Below are 24,080 nucleotides of genomic sequence, written 5' to 3' on the forward strand. Positions count from 1 at the left end.
AATAGTCCCATTGAATCAGGGCAAGAAAGAGTCTGTTGGAGAATGTTGACAACATCAATGTGTTAATTGTTTTAACTGCAGCTGCGTTGTGGTTGCTCACCTTCACTATAGCCTAGGAGGTGCTTTGATGAGTAATCAGATACAGTTAGGATAAATATAGATCACAGACTGTATGCTTTTGCAGCGGTCAATGTAACTTCAAGGTTCAAGAAAGCAAAGGTCATCTGAAGCCATACTAGCAGGATTCTGACTGTTAAAACTCCCTGCAACACTACACAGCAAAAGAAAAAACACTCAAAGGTTTGAGTTGTAGTTTTCATTGATACCACTAGTCTCCATTTTTTTTGTTTTGTTTCGTTTAAACTTTGCAAATTAAATTGGGGAAATAGATGACTGGATTGTCATGACGATAAGTACCAGTAGTAGTTATGTGTCAGTGACAGATTAATGAATTACCACTAAGGATTTTACTGTATATAGGCTACTGTTATCAGACTGTTATCAAAAGGAAATGAAGCAGCTACTGTATGTCTATGACAGCTATGTCTATGACATTGAAAGAAGGGTGGTATTTCTTGTGCAGTGGGCTTGGGTAAGCTTTGTTTTTTCTTTTCTGAGGTTGATGCTTTGATATAACCAGTACTCTGCAGGTTAGGAGAGAGATGGCTACGTTCTCTCATGTATTCCTTGCATTAACTCCATGGTGGTCTCGATGTTTACACATTTGATTGAATCATACGATAACCTCTTTGAGGGGTTGTTGTTTTAGCATACTGTAGCCTGCAGCATAAACATTACAGGGAGGAGAGAAGTAGATTTTAAAATGTATGTGGATACAGTCAACTGAACCCCAGAGGTGGGAGCCTATAGGTTTGTACGACGTCCCCAAATATCAGGTGCATCAGGGTAGATGAGAGTCATCGCTTTTAAGATACACAACATCCTCTGCTGCTGCTTTCAATCACCAGTCACAGAACAAAACCTCAGATCTGTGAGATTTCCATGGTGTCAGTTCCTTTGACAGTTAAGTTGACAAGAGGGCAGTAGGGTGTAATCTACAAATGTATCGCTGTCTGTTAGGTACTGTGTATATACTGTATATATAGTATAATAGCGAATCAAAATGATAGTGCTGTGTCTTTTATGTTAAGTATGTTATTGAAACAAATGAATATGTAAAATTGAAATGACAAATTACAACAAAAAACATCACAACCAAACGAATAACCCTGAGGGATGAAGAGAAAAAACAAAGTCGTTTTTTTTGGTGATCTGCCATCATTTTATTTCAGGATTTCCACAAACTCAACTCAGCACCTGCCATAAACATTGGTATTTGGAGTTCTCGCAAAGCCCATGAGCACTCAGACAAGCTTCAGCAACACATTTAGGGCACATCATTATTCTGTGACACACCCACCAGAGTACTGACAAGTCTGCTGTTAGAGCTGAATAGTGACCTTGTCGGCTGCCATAAGAAAACTATTATTGCATCTTCTTGCCAATTATAGTCGCCTTTGAGCTCCAACAGCGCACCCCCACCTGTACGTATGTCCTTATTTCCGTTTTTCTATCTTGTTACGGCTTAGTTACAACCATTCTGTCCATATAGCTTCACAAGTCAACATCCGAGGATCAACTTGTCCTGTTCAGCCGCTGAGACATACGTTAACAGTTAAACCAAACTTTCGAATTTGCTACATAAACAAGATTCTTCACATTATACCTAGAGCAAATCAATATGTGACGGAACAAATGTATCTTATCTTCTACCTTTAAAAAAAATCAAGGACTTGTAAAATTCAAAGGAAAAAGTAAGAAAAAGACAAAAAAATGAATCACTCTGCCTTGTCATGGGTTTGGTCTTATGAATAAAATATATGCTTGATGTCCGAAAATGTCTGTCTCCATCTGTATCATTTATCAGTGGTTATCATTGTTGGGGCATTGGAATAAATTGGAATAACTTAAACACTGAACTTTATATGATTGTCAAGTACACCGATATTGCAGTGCTTGAAGATGATTCTGTCAGTACAACTGGACCACAGTATCAGATGGTAAAGCATAAGGACAAAAACAATGGAAATAATTAATATCATGTAAAGGCCAGGCATATTAAAACCAACAGATATATAATATAATATTCAAGTAAAAGCCAGACATAAAAAAAAAATTAATTCTCAATGTTAACTTTATAAAATAAATGTAACCGAAGTTAAACATCCTCCTGAGTCCTCACTGAGGAAGCAATTCAATAGCCTTAGACATAATTCATTAGTCAAGACTCAAGAGTACACATCATCACAACATAATGAACAAAAATCATTGTGTCGTAACCTTTTGTTATTTCACTCATATACTTTTGTTTGAGTGACATCAGTGCAGTGTCCTCATTAACACTGACAGCAGCTGGGTTTGGGGCTACACTGAGGGTTGCAGCAGGGCACCAATGCAGGGTCGGCCCCTCTCTGCATTTGGCTCTCTCCAAACACCATGGAGGCCTCAAACTGAGCCTTAACCTTCAGGATCTTGGCCAGTAGGTAGTGGAGGTCTGGTCTGTCCTCGAGGGAGAGAGGGTAGTTCTCAGAAGGGTCTGAGTCCAGGTCAAAAATAAGTGGGGGGTAGTGAGCCTTGAGGGGAGCGTCACAGTCTCTGTCTGGGGTTGTACTGCTTTTGATGTTTCCTATAGTACGATGAGCAAAATGTGTCAAACAACCTCCTGCCTTATGACTTGACATGGTCAAAATATTTACTCTTAGACATAGGAAATACTACATACCACATGTGAAGAAGTGCACCTTGTAATTCCAGAACCTGAGAGCGAACATGCCAAAACTTTCACTGGGATTCATGGGGTAGAACATCATGAACTCCCTCTTACTCTAGAAAGACATGCAAGTAAATTAACTGATTAGTTGGATATTAACTAAACTGTGTTTAGTTAATATGTGATGCCTCTATAGTGTGATGCCTCTATAGTACCATTCCATGTTTGACTAGGATATCTGTCATATCCACCCCATCAAGCTGTACTTGGGGCAGTTTGGCTCCTGCCAATCCTGCAAAAGTGGGCAGGATATCCAGGGTGCTGGCTAGCTTATGGGTCACCCCTGAAGGATGCATGAAAAAGTAGACACAAACCAAAATTTAGATGAGAAAGAAATGCAGCCTAACCACTTAATCCCTATTTGTAGTATGACTGTGTCATGCAGCAGAAATAGCCAATCTACAAGCTCACAGTGCATTTTAGTTGTTTCACCTATAATGCCCAAATATTGGGAAGCTAGATTTAAACTAAACAACAGGCATTGGAAAATGCCAGTGCATTTGTTAACTGCAGATACAGGTACTATTATGATGCAAGGCCACAGAAGATCAGAATTCAACTACAGTATGAGTGTTCGGGTCGAACCATAGCCTGGCTAATAAGCCAGACTGGCGGGCACATTTTTTTTTGCCAACGGCTGATTCGGTCTGGCTTATTAGCCAGGCTACTATTAACCAAACCTTGCTTTGTGAATCAAACTGCACTCGGATGAAGTAGTGAACTCTCCTTTTTTTATGAGATATCCATTTTGGACTGTGTTCTTCACTGATAACCTCAAGATTCAAGATGTTTATTGTCCCACAGATGTACAGGTACATGCATTGTGAAAACCTAGGTTGGGTGATGCTCCACAATACAGTGGACCTAAACTTCAGTGGCTGTTGATAATACCCAGTTCAATCACAGTGTACTACTGTCTGTAGCTAAAAGAAGTCACAGATACCTGGTGTGATCGTCCCGGGCCAGAAGGCGATGCCTGGCTCTCGTACGCCGCCCTCATAGGTGGTGGCCTTCCCACATTTTAGAGGACCAGCGCTCCCTCCACGGGACATACGCCACAGTTCAGGCCTGGACACAAAGAGAGGAATAACATGTAATTTCATAACAGGGCAATAATATGGCAGATCACTAAAGTGCCATAAATAGTATGTATTACCCGCCATAGACAGAAGATGCCTTCACCTTTGAAAAGAGGATAAACATAGATGTGAACTTGTGAAGGCAGGTTAAAATGTCTGCTCTTTTAAAGGTAGGTATATTCTGTTTAAAATGACTATATTGTGATTGTAATCATTGCTATAGTGTTTGATCAGTAACAGGGCTTTCCCCGTTGCCAATAAACAAAAGAAAATCACACCCGTTTGAAGTGAGGGGCGCTCTTATCATTATACATCATCATACATCATCTCATGAACAACTGAATTTATGTGATTGGTTAGTCGATTTGCTCGTCTACATACGACGTACATTTTCCCTTCATTGTCAATGGCATTTAATGTTTGTGTCGCCACTAATTGACGTCATATTTGGCGGAGACATTTGACCTAATTTCTCCTTTCATTGTCAATGGCAAATATGAGACGTGTGTGGACAAAAGCTCTATATAGGAGGAGGTAGCGCCCCTCAAATATCACTCCTGTGTGAAGTGAGGGGCTTTTATCATCGTACATCATCATAATTCACACATTCTCATTCCGGCCAATCAGAATTTGCGTCTTCACCTTCGTCTTCAATGTTTGTGTTTACGCAATGTTTGTGTTTACACAATGTTTGTTTTTACACAAACACTCAAAACTGGCCATTCATTATCAATGGCATTTAATGTTTGTGTTAGGACAATGACGTAAAACTGGGCATTCATTATCAATGGCATTTAATGTTTGTGTTGGGACAATGATGTAAAACTGGGCATTCATTATCAATTTTAATGTTTGTGTTTACACGCACACTAACAGCTGGACATAGGAGGGGATAGCGCCCCTCAAAAATAAATGTTCAGGTGGGTTGTCAATTTCAGCCAATCAGAAGAGAGTGCCGATTTAGAACAGAGGCACCAACCCACCCATTATCAGAGGTAAAGAAAACCAGAGTGTTGTTAATCTGCCCCGTTTTCTCCAGGGTGGAAAGGATGTTTCCCACAGTACTGTCAAACTCCATCAGAGCATCTCCATAGGGGCCCCTCAGAGACTGATATGCCGTCTCTGGACCTGCATACTGGGGGTAGTGTGTGTGCTGGACGAGGTTGGAAGAAAGTTTAAAATGTCACTTGGAATAGAAACTGAAAAAACAAAACATTGAAATACATTCATTACACAAAATATCAAGGCCACCAGCTCCAGCTGAAACTGAATGATCAGGTATATCCAGCATAAAGCTATTTGGATCTCATCGTAGGATTTCTAAGCACAATCTCTTCCATGACTGAGGAAGTGATTGTGTAAACAAGTCAAGACTAGTGAAACTCTCTTTAAGGAAGGAGATCATGAGATTTCAATACTTTGTGTAAAGGAACAAACAAATTAGTATTACTTACGTACAGTACGAGTGTACTGTACATTCAGTCTAAGTACAGGACCGGGCAATTACGCAGAAATATATCTAAACCGAAATTTAGAACCGACTTATAACCGAATAATCGAGAAGCAAGGTTTTTGTAATAAATAAAATGTTTATATATTAAGGAATCTACATAAAAAATGTGAATCGATAAATGTTTGATCACGGAAAAGGTTTGAAGTCATTTCACCAGCCCTACTAACAACATTGTGAGCTTGTATATCAGACAGTTCTCTTGGGCGAGAAGTGACAACTTGGTAGTGTTTAAATGAGGCTTCAGTTTGCCCCTGATGCTTACGTGGTTAGGATAATAGAGGAAGAAGGGTTGCTTCTTCTGGGCTGAAGCAGCGATGAAGGCCGTAGCAAAGTCACTGTAAGCCCTCTCCAGGTCCAGGAAGTGGACTGGCTGCTGCGTGATGGACTTGTTGTGCATCAGTGGGACGGTCACTGTGTCTTTGTCACAGAATCCAAAACACTTAACATCAGGGGGGAAACAAGTCAGGTTATGACAGGGTCCCTGAGGAAGGAGTATGGGGGAAATAATTAAAAGAAAGAAAATATACTTTCCCAGAATTGCATGACAAAGGTCTTTAATTACCGACCACACTTTACAAACCTCAGACTTATTTTACCTTTGTTCTATGTATCATGCTGTGATAGGGTTTATTTTTTTATTTTTTTTCCAAATGCGGCAATGATTATGTTACACAGTGGAATAAAGGTTAATGACACTGACCTGATCATGAGAGTAGGGGATCCCAAGGTACTGGTCAAAGCCCTGATGGGTAGGCAGGTACGTGCCATTAGCCCCATAGCCCAGATGCCACTTCCCCACGGCAGCCGTAGCGTAGCCAAGAGGCTTCAACATCTCCGCGATTGTGGTCTCATTCAGTGGCAGACCCCCAACAGAATCTGGGTAAAACACTCCTGGGTAGATACCCGAACGGGTATGGTAGCGCCCTGTCAACAAAGACGCCCTGAAAGGCAACATGCAAGCTTGATTTATAGTAATATTTTCGTCAGGTCAAATATGTATTGTGCACTAGTGCAGACTGTGTGTGTGTGTGTGTGTGTGTGTGTGTGTGTGTGTGTGTATCCGCAATTTATGCAACGTCCCCAATTAGCCAATTAGCTGCTCAATGTGAATGGCCCGGCTGCTCAACAGTGTGTGACCCGAATGCGACCCCAATCATCTGCAGGCCGGGGTCAATAGGTCGTACTACAAACATACTCCAAACAGAGTGGAGCGGTTAGCACCAGCACTAGCGCTCAAAAAGGCTTTAACTGTCTGAGATGCTTGGCTTGAGGCGTGGTTGAACCCCTTTATTTGGAGTCTGAAGTAATTTGCATGGACTCTATAAATTCATTACAATTGAGTAATTAGCCAGGCACGTACACACATAGACATCAAAGGGGGCCTGCCCTTTTACCTGTCTGTAAAAAAAACTGCACTCTCCAGTCCCCGAATGCAGAATACTATGGTGAAAGAAATGCAACAACTGCCCCTTTTCCATACCAGCAGTCATAGCCGGGGAGCCAGTCACCCACATTTTGAGAGGACCTGTGATGTCATGCCGTACTTTTTATTCATTTGGTCATTAAGGTCCACAGAATAAGAGGCCTGCTCTGCCGGAACATTGCGAAAAAAAAAGGTATGGACATTTTTGTATACCACAACCACACAATAGACAACCTACATTTTCCAAATTTCATTATGTTTTAAGTAGCATGCGACATTTTCATGATTCTGAATCCATTCCAGGCATTAGTTTTCCACAAAAAACACTCCTTGGACTAAATCCGGCCATGGCCACTTGGCCAAATGTGCTGACCTCATCACATTTGTGATGACGGCTATGGCCGTTTTTTTGCCCAAGTGAGGGGCGCTAATATATTAAAGTCTAACACATGTTGATTATGCCCCTCAAAAACACAAATAAAAAGTACGGCATGAAAGGTTAAACTTGTTGCTTTTGGGCCTGTGGCCCCTGGACTATCAGGAGAATTGCCTCTTTCCGAACTATATATATATATATATATATATATATATATATATATATATATATATATATACTGACATTTTGTATTATGCCATAATGCCAAATATAGCTCTGGTCCATAGCTCTAATGCTTGCAAGTTGCAACGCATTAGAGTTATGGACCAGAGCTATACCAAATACATACATCTTGGCTTTTACAAATATGTGGAGAAAATCAATAGGTTGAATAATTGGTTGAGCAATAATTATTTGAACTGTCCATCTGAAAGATAACACCGGTGTAAAGTGTAAGAGTCCTGCTCTTTATTCCCTCATCTGATGTTTTACATTCTGATCTGTGCACATGATCTGATCAGTTCAACATGAGTTCAACAGCAGCAGTTCAACAAGAAGCATTTCCGCATAGTGCCTATATCCATTGCTTTGGACTTTGTATTTGACCGTGTATTCCTGTTAGACCTGTTCCGCTGCCGTACGGTAACAGGTCTAACAAAAACATATTTCAGCCACTATTTTACATCTGTAAAATGGTGTCGTGATTAGCCTAATATTTAGACGATCGTCTCGTAGATAGATGTATTTATCGATTCTGACATTTTTAATCTACGAGATCTCGTAGATTGAAAATGTCAGAATCGATCTACGAGAGTCTAAATCTTAGGCTAGTAGTGACTGTTGTGATGTGAGTTACGTGACAATTCTGATTCAGTCATGAGTGCACTGAGTGCATTGTCACTGTCATGGTTTGGTGATAGCCCAAACATTTAGACTAGAGGTTTTTTTCGATTCTGACGAGTTAGGGCTAGTTTGGTGACTTTGGTCACTACCTGGACGGGCTGCAGGCCGCACAGGTACTGTAGAAGTCAGTGAAACGGAGTCCCTCGGCTGCCAGGCGGTCCAGATTGGGAGTCAGTGAAGTCGGATGTCCATAGCAGCCCAAATCTCCAAATCCCAAATCGTCAGCGAAAAGTAGTACAAAATTTGGTGGTGACGCTAAGCAGCTGGAGAAAAGCAACACACTTAAAAATGCAAAGGTGATTTGATTCATTTTATGTCGCATTTCATTTGCAAAAAGTCGAGCTTGGGAGAAGATAGCACTGTCTTCTTTTGGTTTCCTCCGAGGTGGAAAGTCTGGTGACACTGACGCGACGATGTTATCTTTCCTGTTCGGCAGGCTGTACACATTAGTGCAATGCTGCCCTCCACAGATGGCTCTGGGGTATACTAACCCTACAGCACTTTAGAACAGGGGTTCTCAACATGGGGGTCCCGAAATTATTTTGGGGGGGTCCCCAAATTATTATCAAAAAAAGGTTTTTATTTTATTTTTTGCAACAGAATGGCTGGAAAATGGAAATTTAGAGTTTACATATAGTAGGCCTACACATGCAGTGCATGCATACACTTTCCTTAATGAATCTGGTTTCGGTATTTATTTATGATGTATTTTCTCTATTATTAAGGTTATTGTAGTGGTCAATTTGTATTGGTGGTGGGGAGGGGGTCGTGAAACATGGCCAAAGCATTGTTGGGGGTCCCCAGCCAAAAACGTTGAGAACCCCTGCTTTAGAATATAGTATAGTATATAGAGTGGAGAAAGCTGGTGTAAATATAGCCTTAAAAGAGACTACTTTGAGACCTTGACCTGCCAATTCCTCAAACATCTGCCACCTCTCATTTTTGCAGTTCTCACATGAGAACAAGACATGTTTAACTGTCTCCATCTGTCCACACTGACTGACAGTCCGGCTGGATGTTTTAAGCAGCTGGCTAGACCACATACCGGTAGTCCCAGTCTCAGCCTGGTTAGAACAATGTCATCCCTTCTCCCAGAGTCCATTGTGCATTTTCTTTTATACCGGTATTCGGTATATATGTCTATATAGATGGCTGTACAGTAAAATACAGCCTGTCCCTTTCCTCTTCTCCTTCTCTTTCCCACTCTTTTTTTACCACTGGATCTCTAGTCTAGTTGTTCCCTGCACATGCTAAAACACTCACATTTTCCTAGTTGAACCTTTTGTACCTATACCTTTTTTAAAGCTTTTTTGGCCACGCCATTTCATTGCCTTCGACCTCAGAGTGCCCAGATACCCACACACAAAACCAACTTGGCAGCCCATCCTCTCTATCCTGTAAAATAGAACACATAATCAAAGTCAAAGTCGTACGATTTGTCACACACACGTCACCGCAGTGAAATTTGTTCTCCGTATTTGACCCATCTCTTGGAGCGGTGAGACGCAGCCATTGAGCGGTGAGCTGCAGCCGAGCTTGGGAATCGACCAGATCAAGTCAGAATGGACTCATCCAGTCATCAGTCAGAATCAGAATCATCTTTATTGTCACATCACAGTTTAAGTAAAAAAGTGGGTGACAATTGTTTTTGTGCATTGTTCCCATTGTGTAATTTTCTAATTAAACAAAGAAAGGGAAGAAAGAAAGGGCCAGAGAGGGGGCCTGGGCAAGAAAGAACATTTAGAAGTCCGTTCCACACACAAACAGCACACTCGTAGGGCCTCTCTTAGCTAATTTGAGCTCTGGGAGAAAACAAAAAGTCACAAGAGACCATACTGCCCAAATAATATTATCCTGCTTTAGGCCAATGAGATCAACTTGTCCAAATCAAGGACTTGTAATGTTCAAAAATCTATCTGCCTTGTCATGGGTTTGGTCTTATGAATAAGATATATGCTTGATGTCCAAAGATGTTTCATTTATCAGTGTTGTTCATTGTTGGGACATTGAAATTACTTCAACACTGAACTTTATATGATTGTCAAGTATATTGATGTGTGATTTAATTGGAGTGCTTGAAGATTGTTCTGTCAGTCCAAATGGACCACAGTATCAGATAGTAAAACACAAGGACAAAAAGGATGGAAAGAATTTATATTGTACACTATTCAGGTAAAACCAGGAATATTAAATGTATATTCAATTAAATGTAATTCTCAATGTTAACTTTAGAAAATACATTTAATTAACCGAAGTTAGACATCCTCTTCACAATGGAAGCCAGTGCCAATCACATGAAGATACAAAGATACATCCACTGTAGCTGCTACAAAGCTAAAAACAAAGTTGAGCTAGTTTCAACTTCAGCTACAAAGATAGAAGGTTACAAATATGCTGTATAGCTTTGTATCTTTATATCTTTTGTATCGGCCAGTGCCAACGCAGCATTAGACATAATTCTACATTAGTCAAGAGTAGACATCATCACAACATTATGTAATGTTGATCATGTCATAACATTTTGTCATTTAACTCAGATACTTTTGTTTGTTTGAGTGGCATCAGTGCAGTGTCCTTTGCTACGTTCCCTTTTAGTTACAGTATGATCTGCAGTTTTTGTCACTTTGCCTCATTAACACTGACAGCAGCTGGGTTTGGGGCTACACTGAGGGTTGCAGCAGGGCACCAATGCAGGGTCGGCCCCTCTCCGTATTTGGCTCTCTCCAAACACCATGGAGGCCTCAAACTGAGCCTTAACCTTCAGGATCTTGGCCAGTAAGGACTGGAGGTCTGGTCGGCCCACCAAGGAGAGAGGGTAGTTCTCAGAAGGGTCTGAGTCCAGGTCAAAAATAAGTGGGGGGTAGTGAGCCTTGAGGGGAGCGTCACAGTCTCTGTCTGGGGTTGTACTGCTTTTGATGCTTCCTATAGTACGATGAGCAAAAATGTGTCAAACAACCTCCTGCCTTATGACTTGACATGGTCAAAATATTTACTCTTAGACATAGGATTAGGAAATACTACATACCACATGTGAAGAAGTGCACCTTGTAATTCCAGAACCTGAGAGCGAACATGCCAAATTTTTCACTGGGATTCATGGGGTAGAACATCATGAACTCCCTCTTACTCTAGAAAGACATGCAAGTAAATTAACTGATTAGTTGGATATTAACTAAACTGTGTTTAGTTAATATGTGATGCCTCTATAGTGTGATGCCTCTATAGTACCATTCCATGTTTGACTAGGATATCTGTCATATCCACCCCATCAAGCTGTACTTGGGGCAGTTTGGCTCCTGCCAATCCTGCAAAAGTGGGCAGGATATCCAGGGTGCTGGCCAGCTCATGGGTCACCCCTGAAGGATGCATGAAAAAGTAGACACAAACCCAATTTAGATGAGAAAGAAATGCAGCCTAACCATTTAATCCCTATTTGTAGTATGACTGTGTCATGCAGCAGAAATAGCCAATCTACAAGCTCACAGTGCATTTTAGTTTTTTCACCTATAATGCCCAAATATTGGGAAGCTAGATTTAAACTAAACAACAGGCATTGGAAAATGCCAGTGCATTTGTTAACTGCAGATACAGGTACTATTATGATGCAAGGCCACAGAAGATCAGAATTCAACTACAGTATGAGTGTTCGGGTCGAACTGCATTAACCATAGCCTGGCTAATAAGCCAGACTGGCAGGCACATTTATTTTTGCCAACGGCTGATTCGATCTGGCTTATTAGCCAGGCTACATTAACCAAACCTTGCTTTGTGAATCAAACTGCACTCGGATGAAGTAGTGAACTCTCCTTTTTTTATGAGATACTTTATCCATTTTGGACTGTGTTCTTCACTGATAACCTCAAGATTCAAGATGTTTATAATATTGTCCCACAGATGTACAGGTACATGCATTGTGAAAACCTAGGTTGGGTGATGCTCCACAATACAGTGGACCTAAACTTCAGTGGCTGTTGATAATACCCAGTTCAATCACAGTGTACTACTGTCTGTAGCTAAAAGAAGTCACAGATACCTGGTGTGATCGTCCCGGGCCAGAAGGCGATGCCTGGCTCTCGTACGCCGCCCTCATAGGTGGTGGCCTTCCCACATTTTAGAGGACCAGCGTTCCCTCCACGGGACATACGCCACAGTTCAGGCCTGGACACAAAGATAGGAATAACATGTAATTTCATAACAGGGCAATAATATGGCAGATCACTAAAGTGCCATAAATAGTATGTATTACCCGCCATAGACAGAAGATGCCTTCACCTTTGAAAAGAGGATAAACATAGATGTGAACTTGTGAAGGCAGGTTAAAATGTCTGCTCTTTTAAAGGTAGGTATATTCTGTTTAAAATGACTATATTGTGATTGTAATCATTGCTATAGTGTTTGATCAGTAACAGGGCTTTCCCCGTTGCCAATAAACAAAAGAAAATCACACCTGTGTGAAGTGAGGGGCGCTCTTATCATTATACATCATCATACATCATCTCATGAACAACTGAATTTATGTGATTGGTTAGCCGATTTGCTAGACATTTGACCTAATTTCTCCTTTCATTGTCAATGGCAAATATGAGACGTGTGTGGACAAAAGCTCTATATAGGAGGAGGTAGCGCCCCTCAAATATCACTCCTGTGTGAAGTGAGGGGCTTTTATCATCGTACATCATCATAATTCACACATTCTCATTCCGGCCAATCAGAATTTGCGTCTTCACCTTCGTCTTCAATGTTTGTGTTTACGCAATGTTTGTGTTTACGCAATGTTTGTTTTTACACAAACACTCAAAACTGGCCATTCATTATCAATGGCATTTAATGTTTGTGTTAGGACAATGACGTAAAACTGGGCATTCATTATCAATGGCATTTCATGTTTGTGTTGGGACAATGATGTAAAACTGGGCATTCATTATCAATTGTAATGTTTGTGTTTACACGCACACTAACAGCTGGACATAGGAGGGGATAGCGCCCCTCAAAAATAAATGTTCAGGTGGGTTGTCAATTTCAGCCAATCAGAAGAGAGTACCGATTTAGAACAGAGGCACCAACCCACCCATTATCAGAGGTAAAGAAAACCAGAGTGTTGTTAATCTGCCCCGTTTTCTCCAGGGTGGAAAGGATGTTTCCCACAGTACTGTCAAACTCCATCAGAGCATCTCCATAGGGGCCCCTCAGAGACTGATATGCCGTCTCTGGACCTGCATACTGGGGGTAGTGTGTGTGCTGGACGAGGTTGGAAGAAAGTTTAAAATGTCAATTGGTATATGAAACTGAAAAAACAAAAAATTTAAATACATTCATTACACAAAATATCAAGGCCACCAGCTCCAGCTGAAACTGAATGATCAGGTATATCCAGCATAAAGCTATTTGGATCTCATCGTAGGATTTCTAAGCACAATCTCTTCCATGACTGAGGAAGTGATTGTGTAAACAAGTCAAGACTAGTGAAACTCTCTTTAAGGAAGGAGATCATGAGATTTCAATACTTTGTGTAAAGGAACAAACAAATTACTTGCAAAGTACGAGTGTACTGTACATTCAGTCTAAGTACAGGACCGGGCAATTACGCAGAAATATATCTAAACCGAAATTTAGAACCAATAACCGAATAATCGAGAAGCAAGGTTTTTGTAATAAATAAAATGTTTATATATTAAGGCATCTACACAAAAAATGTGAATCGATTTTTTTTATAATAGACTAAATTGTCTGATTAACAACTAAACCACTATTATAATTTATTGTACAATGGCAGCATGCAAAAATATCCAATCTTGATGCAACACGTTGTGAGCTTGTAGATCGGCTATTTTCACTATATTAAAAGAAAAGTTTGATCACAGAAAAGGTTTGAAGTCATTTCACCAGCCCTACTAACAACATTGTGAGCTTGTAGATCAGACAGTTCTCTTGGGTGAGAAGTGACAACTTGGTAGTGTTTAAATGAGGCTTCAGTTTGCCCCTGATGCTTACATGGTTAGGATAATAGAGGAAGAAGGGTTGCTTCTTCTGGGCTGAAGCAGCGATGAAGGCCGTAGCAAAGTCACTGTAAGCCCTCTCCAGGTCCAGGAAGTGGACTGGCTGCTGCGTGATGGACTTGTTGTGCATCAGTGGGACGGCCACTGTGTCTTTGTTACAGAATCCAAAACACTTAACATCAGGGGGGAAACAAGTCAGGTTATGACAGGGTCCCTGAGGAAGGAGTATGGGGGAAATAATTAAAAGAAAGAAAATATACTTTCCCAGAATTGCATGACAAAGGTCTTTAATTACCGACCACACTTTACAAACCTCAGACTTATTTTACCTTTGTTCTATGTATCATGCTGTGATAGGGTTGTTTAGTTCATTTATTGTTTTCCAAATGCGGCAATAATTATGTTACACAGTGGAAAAAAGGTTAATGACACTGACCTGATCATGAGAGTAGGGGATCCCAAGGTACTGGTCAAAGCCCTGACGGGTAGGCAGGTACGTGCCATTAGCCCCATAGCCCAGATGCCACTTCCCCACGGCAGCCGTGGCATAGCCAAGAGGCTTCAACATCTCCGCGATTGTGGTCTCATTCAGTGGCAGACCCCCAATAGAATCTGGGTAAAACACTCCTGGGTAGATACCCGAACGGGTATGATAGCGCCCTGTCAACAAAGACGCCCTGAAAGGCAACATGCAAGCTTGATTTATAGTAATATTTTCGTCAGGTCAAATATGTATTGTGCACTAGTGCAGACTGTGTGTGTGTGTGTGTGTGTGTGTGTGTGTGTGTGTATCCGCAATTTATGCAACGTCCCCAATTAGCCAATTAGCTGCTCAGTGTGAATGGCCCGGCTGCTCAACAGTGTGTGACCCGAATGCGACCCCATCTGCAGGCCGGGGTCAATAGGTCGTACTACAAACATACTCCAAACAGACAGACCTTGGAGTGGTTAGCACCAGTACTAGCGCTCAAAAAGGCTTTAACTGTCTGAGATGCTTGGCTTGAGGCGTGGTTGAACCCCTTTATTTGGAGTCTGAAGTAATTTGCATGGACTCTATAAATTCATTACAATTGAGTAATTAGCCAGGCACGTACACACATAGACATCAAAGGGGGCCTGCCCTTTTACCTGTCTGTAAAAAAAACTGCACTCTCCAGTCACGAATGCAGAATACTATGGTGAAAGAAATGCAACAACTGCCCCTTTTCCATACCAGCAGTCATAGCCGGGGAGCCAGTCACCCACATTTTGAGAGGACCTGTGATGTCATGCCGTACTTTTTATTAATTTGGTCATTAAGGTCCACAGAATAAGAGGCCTGCTCTGCCGGAACATTGCGAAAAAAAAGTTATGGACATTTTTGTATACCACAACCACACAATAGACAACCTATATAAGGCAACATTTTCCAAATTTCATTATGTTTTAAGTAGCATGCGACATTTTCATGATTCTGAATCCATTCCAGGCATTCGTTTTCCACAAAAAACACTCCTTGGACTAAATCCGGCCATGGCCACTTGGCCAAATGTGCTGACCTCATCACATTTGTGATGACGGCTATGGCCGTTTTTTAGCCCAAGTGAGGGGCGCTAATATATTAAAGTCTAACTCATGTTTATTATGCCCCTCAAAAACACAAATACAAAGTACGGCATGACAAGTTAAACTTGTTGTTTTTGGGCCTGTGGCCCCTGGACTATCAGGAGAATTGCCTCTTTCCGAACTATATATATATATATATATATATATATATATATATATATATACTGACATTTTGTATTATGCCATAATGCCAAATATAGCTCTGGTCCATAGCTCTAATGCGTCGCAAGTTGCAACGCATTAGAGTTATGGACCAGAGCTATACCAAATACATACATCTTGGCTTTTACAATTATGTGGAGAAAATCAATAGGTTGAATAATTGGTTGAGCAATAATTATTTGAACTGTCCATCTGAAAGATAACACCGGTGTAAAGTGTAAGAGTCCTGCTCTTTATTCCCTCACATCTGATGTTTTACATTCTGATCTGTGCACATGATCTGATCAGTTCAACATGAGTTCAACAGCAGCAGTTCAACAAGAAGCATTTCCGCATAGTGCCTATATCCATTGCTTTGGACTTTGTATAGCCCTTTCCACACATAAGCGCAAAACGGTCGACAGCCACGCACTTCTTAAACTCTGCGCATCTTAAATTCCGAGTTTTTAGACAGCTGGTGGATGGAAAAGAAGCTCCACTTCCGCTGACTTTTTGCGCGGAGGAGAGCGTTTCCGGGAATCTGGCAAGGACTGTCTAAAGAGGACGAGACGCGAAGACCGTACGGGCGACGCCATGTTGCTTATGGTGGAGATGGGCAGTATTTGAAATACATGTATTTGAAATACGTATTTGAAATACTTTTTTGTATTTTGTAATTTGTATTTTGCTGGGATGGAAGAAATGAGATGTATTTTGTATCTAAATACTTTCAGATCTAGTATTTTCTGTATTTCAAATACATAAAATACTTTTGAATGTAATTTTACACAGCCTCAGGTTTAAACTGTAGGGGCAAAACACATGCACCCACACACACCGTGGGCACATTTGAGCCGACAGGCGCGGCCAAAGGAAGCTGACTGACGACGTCTTTTCGGAGTTTTAGACAGCTGATGGATGGAAAAGAAGCTCCACCCCCGCGGCTGACTGCCTCGACTGACAGATTCCCGGAAATGCTCTCCTCCGCGGCAGTCAGCCGAGGGGGTGGAGCTTCTTTTCCATCCACCAGCTGTCTAAAAACTCGGAAATGACGTAAAATACAGCTTCTTCTGTCCGCGCATGGAATCTAAAGTGTGCTTAGGCCCACACACAACACAACACAATGTGTGATGTCACTTCTGAATTGGCTTACACTCATTGAACCACAAATGAGAGGCAGAGTAGGACGGGCCTTGAGTTGAGACTTTACCTCACATCTCCAAGTTGCAACTAAATGATTACTTGTTCCCCAGAGATAAAAGGTGTATTAATCTAAACATGATTATTGGATATTGCAAGCTAAGGCAAGCTTACAACAGGACATATTTAAATATTAGTAAAGTAGTGGAAGGTGGAGGGAGGCTTTAGAGCTGGACATGTCTGACTTTGTGGACAAGCAGAACATGTGGACACATGGAACTGAACAGAACAGGGCACACCAAACAACCAACATGTTATAATAAATATGTTTGTTCTACTGTGTAGAGCCTAAATGTGCAGGTGCAGTACTATTTCAACACAGTGTGGGTGTATAATTCTATTTTTGGTGTTTTGTTTGGCTGGATCAGTCACAAAAAACACACCTGACTGCAATTAATCTCATTAAAAATTAACAGTTGCCACCTAGTGGCACAACTGCTGTTTGTTTTAAACAGCAGTTCAATATAAAACCTGTCCATGCCCTCTTTGAACTCTTAAATGGTGATTCATACTTTAAACTAGACCATTTACATTTTAGATGAGTCACCACTTTTATGAGTTTATAGTAAATCAGCTTTCATTTATCCTTAGTAGCCTCACTGTTCCTTTTAGCCTTTATTATAATGAAGTGCCCTTTTGTTGTGACATCCCGCTGTTCAGGTTAAATTATTAATGGTAATTAAAGGTATATTCAGTGATTTCACTTAATTCAAATATCACTCCTTTTGTTTTGTTGTGATAATCCTCCCTACTATAGAGTGTGCTGACCATATAAGAGGTCCTCCCTGTTCCTCCCTGGGGGGGGGGGGGGGGGGGGGGGGGGGTCAAAAGACCGTAGGTTTTGTTTTTGGCTAGGTGGCCCAGCCTTCATCCAATCAGGATAGAGAGGGGCCTTCCACCAATCATGATTGAACGGGGCTTGGTGTGTGTGCTGTTACAGCCTGTTGCGTTTCTCCCCACTGTAGTGCGTGCATGTGCACATCTTGTTACTGGGGAAATCACTGAATGCTCCTTTAATTGATAATCTATTCATCTTAGTCATTAGTATCTTGTTTACTTATCTTGTTTTTTTATTGTTGGTTTAAATGTAAATTGGTGGTAGGCCTAATCAATCAATCAATCAATCTCTTTCTATATTTTTCTCGAGGTAGAAGTCAAAGAGGAGTGACAGTGATGAATCAGATGGCCAATTCATTCCTTTGTGGGTCCTGTTTGATACAGTTATAGCACATTGATTTGCTTAAAATATAAAGTGTATCATTCTTAATAACCTTCAATGTATTAGACCAGTGGTAACCAAACTTTTCAAGCCCAAGAGCCCATTTTATTCCCAATTGTAAGCCATGATCTACCACTAAAATGTGTTAAAAAAAACACTTGTTTTTTGCGATGTGTGCACACATCCAGAGACTATAGTTTAAGAATAAATAACTGATAGTTATATAATGAATGCCTAAATATTAAGACAAATGTATTAGAAATATACATATTATTATTATTATCTTATTTGTTGAGGCTTTTTTTAATAAAACAAAACGCAAAGGACATGAAATTAATTGCTTATATAGCACAATATTTTGTTTCTCAGTTCGATGAATATTCACATTTACAGATGTTCAAATGACAAATGCATACAAATGCATACAGTACATATACAGTATATATACCAATAAAGCGAAAAGTGGAGATGTCATGTTTAAGATCATTGAAATGAATGGCAACAGGATAATCACGGTCATTTCTTCGAATAGAGCTCTTATGTTCACTCATTCTCTGTTTGAACTGTCTAAACCACAGGGACATTTGATCATGTATACCACATGGGTTGAGACACAAGTATATATACAGAACTGTTGACAAAAACAAAGAAAAAAGGTTTCGGTAACATGTGTCACCACATATTCTCCTCACTCTCGTAAGATAAAGGCTATGTTCAAAAAGCACTGGCACATTTTAACCTCTGAGTCTCTGACCCTGAATTATTGTCATTATTTAAGTACCCTCCCTTGTTTTCTTTTAAACGAGTAAAAAAATGTAAAAGACCAACTTGTACATTCTGACTTTCAGTCCCCTAAGGTTTCACTTAGACAGACCTTATTGAGTCCTCGGCCACAGGGCAATTATCCATGTGGCCATTGTGCCCAGTGTGGTAATACACACAAGACGTCCTCTTTTAATCACCCCCATACTGGAAAGAAGTTCAAGATTAACAGCATTATAACTTGTGTCTCAACCCATGTGATATACATGATCAAATGTCCCTGTGGTTTAGCATATATTGGGAAAACTACTAGACAGTTAAAACAGAGAATGAGTGAGCTCTATTCGAAGAAATGACCGTGAATATCCTGTTGCCATTAATTTCAATGATCTTAAACATGACATCTCCACTTTTCGCTTTATTGGTATAGAACAAGTCAAACTACCAGCCAGGGGTGGTAACCATGATGTCCTGCTAAAACAACGCGAGGCTTACTGGATACACACATTGCAAACCCTCTACCCGAAAGGGTTGAATGATGAGCTATTATTAAATGTTATGCTGTAATCCATAAAATGTATTAATTATATTATTGATTTGAACTTCATGTCCAGTGGGGTACTAAAAGCACCATGTGTCTTCTTTTTTATCCTTTATGTCCACTCTTGTTTGAGTATGGACCTTTTTGACATTTATTTACTTCTTTAATTGTATGTTGATTTCCTTATGTATTATGGCATGACTTATATATTATTCCCTGTATTGTTGTAATTGGTGACTTTCAATAATATACTAGGAATGTTCTACAGAAGTACTGCACCTTTAAGTCACATGACTGGGTTCTTCACAGCTGCTATAGGTGCTGCCACACGGTCAAAAGAGCTGTGCACGTTCTCGGCTGCGCGCAGCTTAAAGCTTGAGTTTTTAGACAGCCGGTGGATGGAAATTAAGCTCCACCTCCGCTGAATACTTGCGCGACGGCCAGATTCCCGGAAACGCTCTCCTCCGCCCAAAAAGTCCGCGGAGGTGGAGCTTCTTTTCCATCCACCAGCTGTCTAAAAACTCAGAATTTAAGCTGCGCGCAGCTTAAGAAGTGCGCAGCTTAAGAAAGTTTTGCGCTATGGTGTGGAGACGGTGTATCTGATGAATGATTACTATATACAATTTGATTGGTTGTCTAAACCTACTGTTTTTATTTAATGTATTTAATGAATGTCAGCCTATTCTCAAACTATGCCTGAAGAAGGCCGAAAGGCCGAAACGTTGCTATGACTCTTTAAAATAAAGTTCTTGAACCAGCAAGTGGCGGTGTGGGGGTCTCTCCCCCTTCCTCATGCCACAGACATACAACATTTGTGATCAATACAGATTTTGATTGCATCGTGACTACGAGCTGTGCGGCCTCTCTCCTTTCTCAGTCATAGTTATCTCCTGCGGTCAGCACCTCCCCACTACTGGTGTGCGCTCCTACCTTCCTGTTTGTGTGATCAATAATTTGACCATGAATACATAATAAACTAAATGTGCTGCACATTTTTTAAATTATACTAGAATAATACAGAAAAGTCAATTTACGGCACTTGGCCTATAATGACATGCCCAAACAAAATGGAGATGCCAGGGTTAAAGAAAACCTTACGACCACCAGGTGACTATAAGACGGTCATTAACTGTGGCATGATTATTCCATATTTGAGGTTTCAATAATTGGGTCTCATCAGTACAGTTAGTGCTTCCATCGCATGTTACATAACATGAGAAAAGGGCCATTTAGGTGCAGAGGTGAGTGGGTGCGTGTCATATGGTTATTGTAGAGACTGCTTGCTTTTCAGAGGACAGGGTTGCTTGAGGTCATGAGGAGATCAAGTTCTACCAGTTCTACCTTATCAAACCGAAACTATTTGGTTTGGTACGGTAGAATCGATAGTTGGTGACATCTTGATGAGACATCCTAGAGACAGTCTTAGACCTTGCATAGCTGTGATGTCATGCATGACAATGGAACAATGGAAACAGAAAGATAAGAGTCAAAACCATCATGTACATGTACGTACATGATGAGTGATTAGATAACGATAAAAAGAGCATGCCAGGATTTAAAGGAATGCACTAGTCACAACTAGTTCCATGCAAGGGCTACTGTAACTTTGATCATAGGTGAACAAGCTTCTAAGTGGAGATTGTGGAAGTTGTGCATAATAGTCAAACAAACAAACTCCACATGTCTGGGGCCATCACTGCGAGCTATTCTAAATGCAATTCTGTGTATTGGTAGTGATGGACTGCCTGTCAGTCTGACACCCGCTCACACCGGGATCTACTTGAATGGCTCGTGCGAGCTACTGGTAGCTCGCGAACCCCTGGTTGGTTACCCCTGTATTAGACATTCTGACAGGTCATTAATTTAATATTTGGCAATTAATTATGAATTTACTTATTATATACATTTTAATTAATACATTTTATTAATACATTTCTCAGACCAGTATTTGTATTTTGTATTTAAATACATTCTGTGACCCAGTATTTGTATTTTGTAACAAAATACATTTTCAATGTATTTTGCCCATCTCCCATTGGTGCTCCATGGAAGGAAAGAAACATGCGCAGTTGAGACCAAGGAAGCTGAACGCGGAAGTGTTGGCTGCATATAGCCCATTGCGCATGTTTCTTTCCTTCCATGGAGCACCATAAGCAACATGGCGTCGCCCGTACAGTCTTCGCGTCTCGTCCTCTTTAGACAGTCCTTGGAATCTGGCCGTCGCGCAAGTCTTCCGCGGAGGTGGAGCTTAATTTCCATCCACCAGCTGTCTAAAAACTCGGAATTTAAACTGCGGGCAGCCGAGAACGTGCGCAGCTCTTTCGATGGTGTGGCAGGCTGGCAGCACCCGTGTATTCCTGTTAGACCTGTTCCGCTGCCGTAACCATAGGCCGTAACAGGTCTAACAAAAACATATTTCAGCCACTATTTTACATCTGTAAAATGGTGTCGTGATTAGCCTAATATTTAGACGATCGTCTCGTAGATAGATGTATTTATCGATTCTGACATTTTTAATCTACGAGATCTCGTAGATTGAAAATGTCAGAATCGATCTACGAGAGTCTAAATCTTAGGCTAGTAGTGACTGTTGTGATGTGAGTGACGTGACAATAAATTCTGATTCAGTCATGAGTGCACTGAGTGCATTGTCACTGCCATGGTTTGGTGATAGCCCAAACATTTAGACTAGAGGTTTTTTTCGATTCTGACGAGTTTGGGCTAGTTTGGTGACTTTGGTCACTACCTGGACGGGCTGCAGGCCGCACAGGTACTGTAGAAGTCAGTGAAACGGAGTCCCTCGGCTGCCAGGCGGTCCAGATTGGGAGTCAGTGAAGTCGGATGTCCATAGCAGCCCAAATCTCCAAATCCCAAATCGTCAGCGAAAAGTAGTACAAAATTTGGTGGTGACGCTAAGCAGCTGGAGAAAAGCAACACACTTAAAAATGCAAAGGTGATTTGATTCATTTTATGTCGCATTTCATTTGCAAAAAGTCGAGCTTGGGAGAAGATGGCACTGTCTTCTTTTGGTTTCCTCCGAGGTGGAAAGTCTGGTGACACTGACGCGACGATGTTATCTTTCCTGTTCGGCAGGCTGTACACATTAGTGCAATGCTGCCCTCCGGCTCTGGAGTATACTAACCCTACAGCACTTTAGAACAGGGGTTCTCAACATGGGGGTCCCGAAATTATTTTGGGGGGGTCCCCAAATTATCAAAAAAAGGTTTTTATTTTATTTTTTGCAACAGAATGGCTGGAAAATGGAAATTTAGAGTTTACATATAGTAGGCCTACACATGCAGTGCATGCATACACTTTCCTTAATGAATCTGGTTTCGGTATTTATTTATGATGTATTTTCTCTAAGGTTATTGTAGTGGTCAATTTGTATTGGTGGTGGGGAGGGGGTCGTGAAACATGGCCAAAGCATTGTTGGGGGTCCCCAGCCAAAAACGTTGAGAACCCCTGCTTTAGAATATAGTATATAGAGTGGAGAAAGCTGGTGTAAATATAGCCTTAACTCTTTGAGAGTTTCAAGGATTTCTATATAGTTTGTAGACTTCTCTATGGCAGAATGGCGTTTTTGAATGATTTATTGAAAATTCTCTGTTGTGAATGTGTGACAACGAAAGACCTTCAGAGAAAGCTTGACTTGTCTGCTTCCAGGAAAAAAATGAACTGAGTTGATAAAATATTTAGTTCTTGTGTTGGAAGCCATTTAAAAGAGCCTGCATTTACACTGTTTTCCGTTTCTAGGACAACCAAAAAAAGTTATGCCCGGTTGAAGTTTTATTTTCTAAATAACTTTTTTTCTGCTGGGCGTACATAGCCATGCAATATCTCATTTTAAAGGGTGAGTTGTCTAGTTCAATTAAAATAAAATAAAAAGTTTCTCACATGTACCACTGTAGATATTTTGCCATCTATAAATAGCATGGTCAGTCATGATCAATCTGACCTATCCAGCTAAAAGTCCCCATAGCTCTGAAATTGGAACATCATATAAACTCAATTCTTTTTTGGGGTAAAATTAGACATTCTAACGCACATTTTGATATATACCATGTTTACATAGTCTTACCAGTACCTTGTCTATTCATGCATGTATCTCAAAAACCTGTTATGAAGAAACACAGTTTTGATAAAAAACACATCCAAGGACATTGTTTTGATATGACTTGGTGCCCATGATATGTATCAAAATATAGACTTGAATGTATACTGTATTATAAAAAAGAAATTGAGTTATTACCATCTACCGTTACAGAGTAAATCACAGTTGAAACTTGCTTAGTCATATACAATAAACCTCACAATAGTGAACAAAATAGTCATGACAGGTCTAACTCATTGTAAAAGCGTCTTTTATTTTTTACGACTACTAACATAATAAAATGATAAATATTACAGAAAATAAATAGGCCTACATACAAAACAGTTACTCCTCCCCTAGCTCTGATCCATAGCTCTAAATGCGCATTTAGAGCTATGG

General features: G+C 40.6%; 2 protein-coding genes across 2 annotated transcripts; both read right to left on the reverse strand.

The window, feature by feature from the left end:
• Nucleotides 1-1,820: 1,820 nt before the first annotated feature.
• Nucleotides 1,821-8,561, reverse strand: LOC306923098 (arylsulfatase A-like). Its single transcript, XM_079501113.1, has 8 exons — nucleotides 8,214-8,561; nucleotides 6,123-6,363; nucleotides 5,685-5,903; nucleotides 4,893-5,062; nucleotides 3,774-3,898; nucleotides 2,986-3,113; nucleotides 2,783-2,885; nucleotides 1,821-2,686 (listed from the first exon to the last, which is right to left on the reverse strand). Exons 1-8 carry the CDS (start codon nucleotides 8,444-8,446, stop codon nucleotides 2,397-2,399), a joined length of 1,509 nt encoding a protein of 502 aa, XP_079357239.1. The 5' UTR covers nucleotides 8,447-8,561; the 3' UTR covers nucleotides 1,821-2,396.
• Nucleotides 8,562-10,448: 1,887 nt separating this feature from the next.
• Nucleotides 10,449-22,592, reverse strand: LOC306922881 (arylsulfatase A-like). Its single transcript, XM_079500763.1, has 8 exons — nucleotides 22,335-22,592; nucleotides 14,557-14,797; nucleotides 14,116-14,334; nucleotides 13,193-13,362; nucleotides 12,158-12,282; nucleotides 11,353-11,480; nucleotides 11,150-11,252; nucleotides 10,449-11,046 (listed from the first exon to the last, which is right to left on the reverse strand). The coding sequence occupies exons 1-8, from the start codon at nucleotides 22,565-22,567 to the stop codon at nucleotides 10,757-10,759; spliced, it is 1,509 nt and encodes a 502-aa protein (XP_079356889.1). The 5' UTR covers nucleotides 22,568-22,592; the 3' UTR covers nucleotides 10,449-10,756.
• Between the last annotated feature and the right edge of the window lie 1,488 nt (nucleotides 22,593-24,080).

Source organism: Electrona antarctica (assembly GCF_951216825.1).
Source record: "Electrona antarctica genome assembly, chromosome: 5".
In the NCBI taxonomy this organism is placed as follows: domain Eukaryota; kingdom Metazoa; phylum Chordata; class Actinopteri; order Myctophiformes; family Myctophidae; genus Electrona; species Electrona antarctica.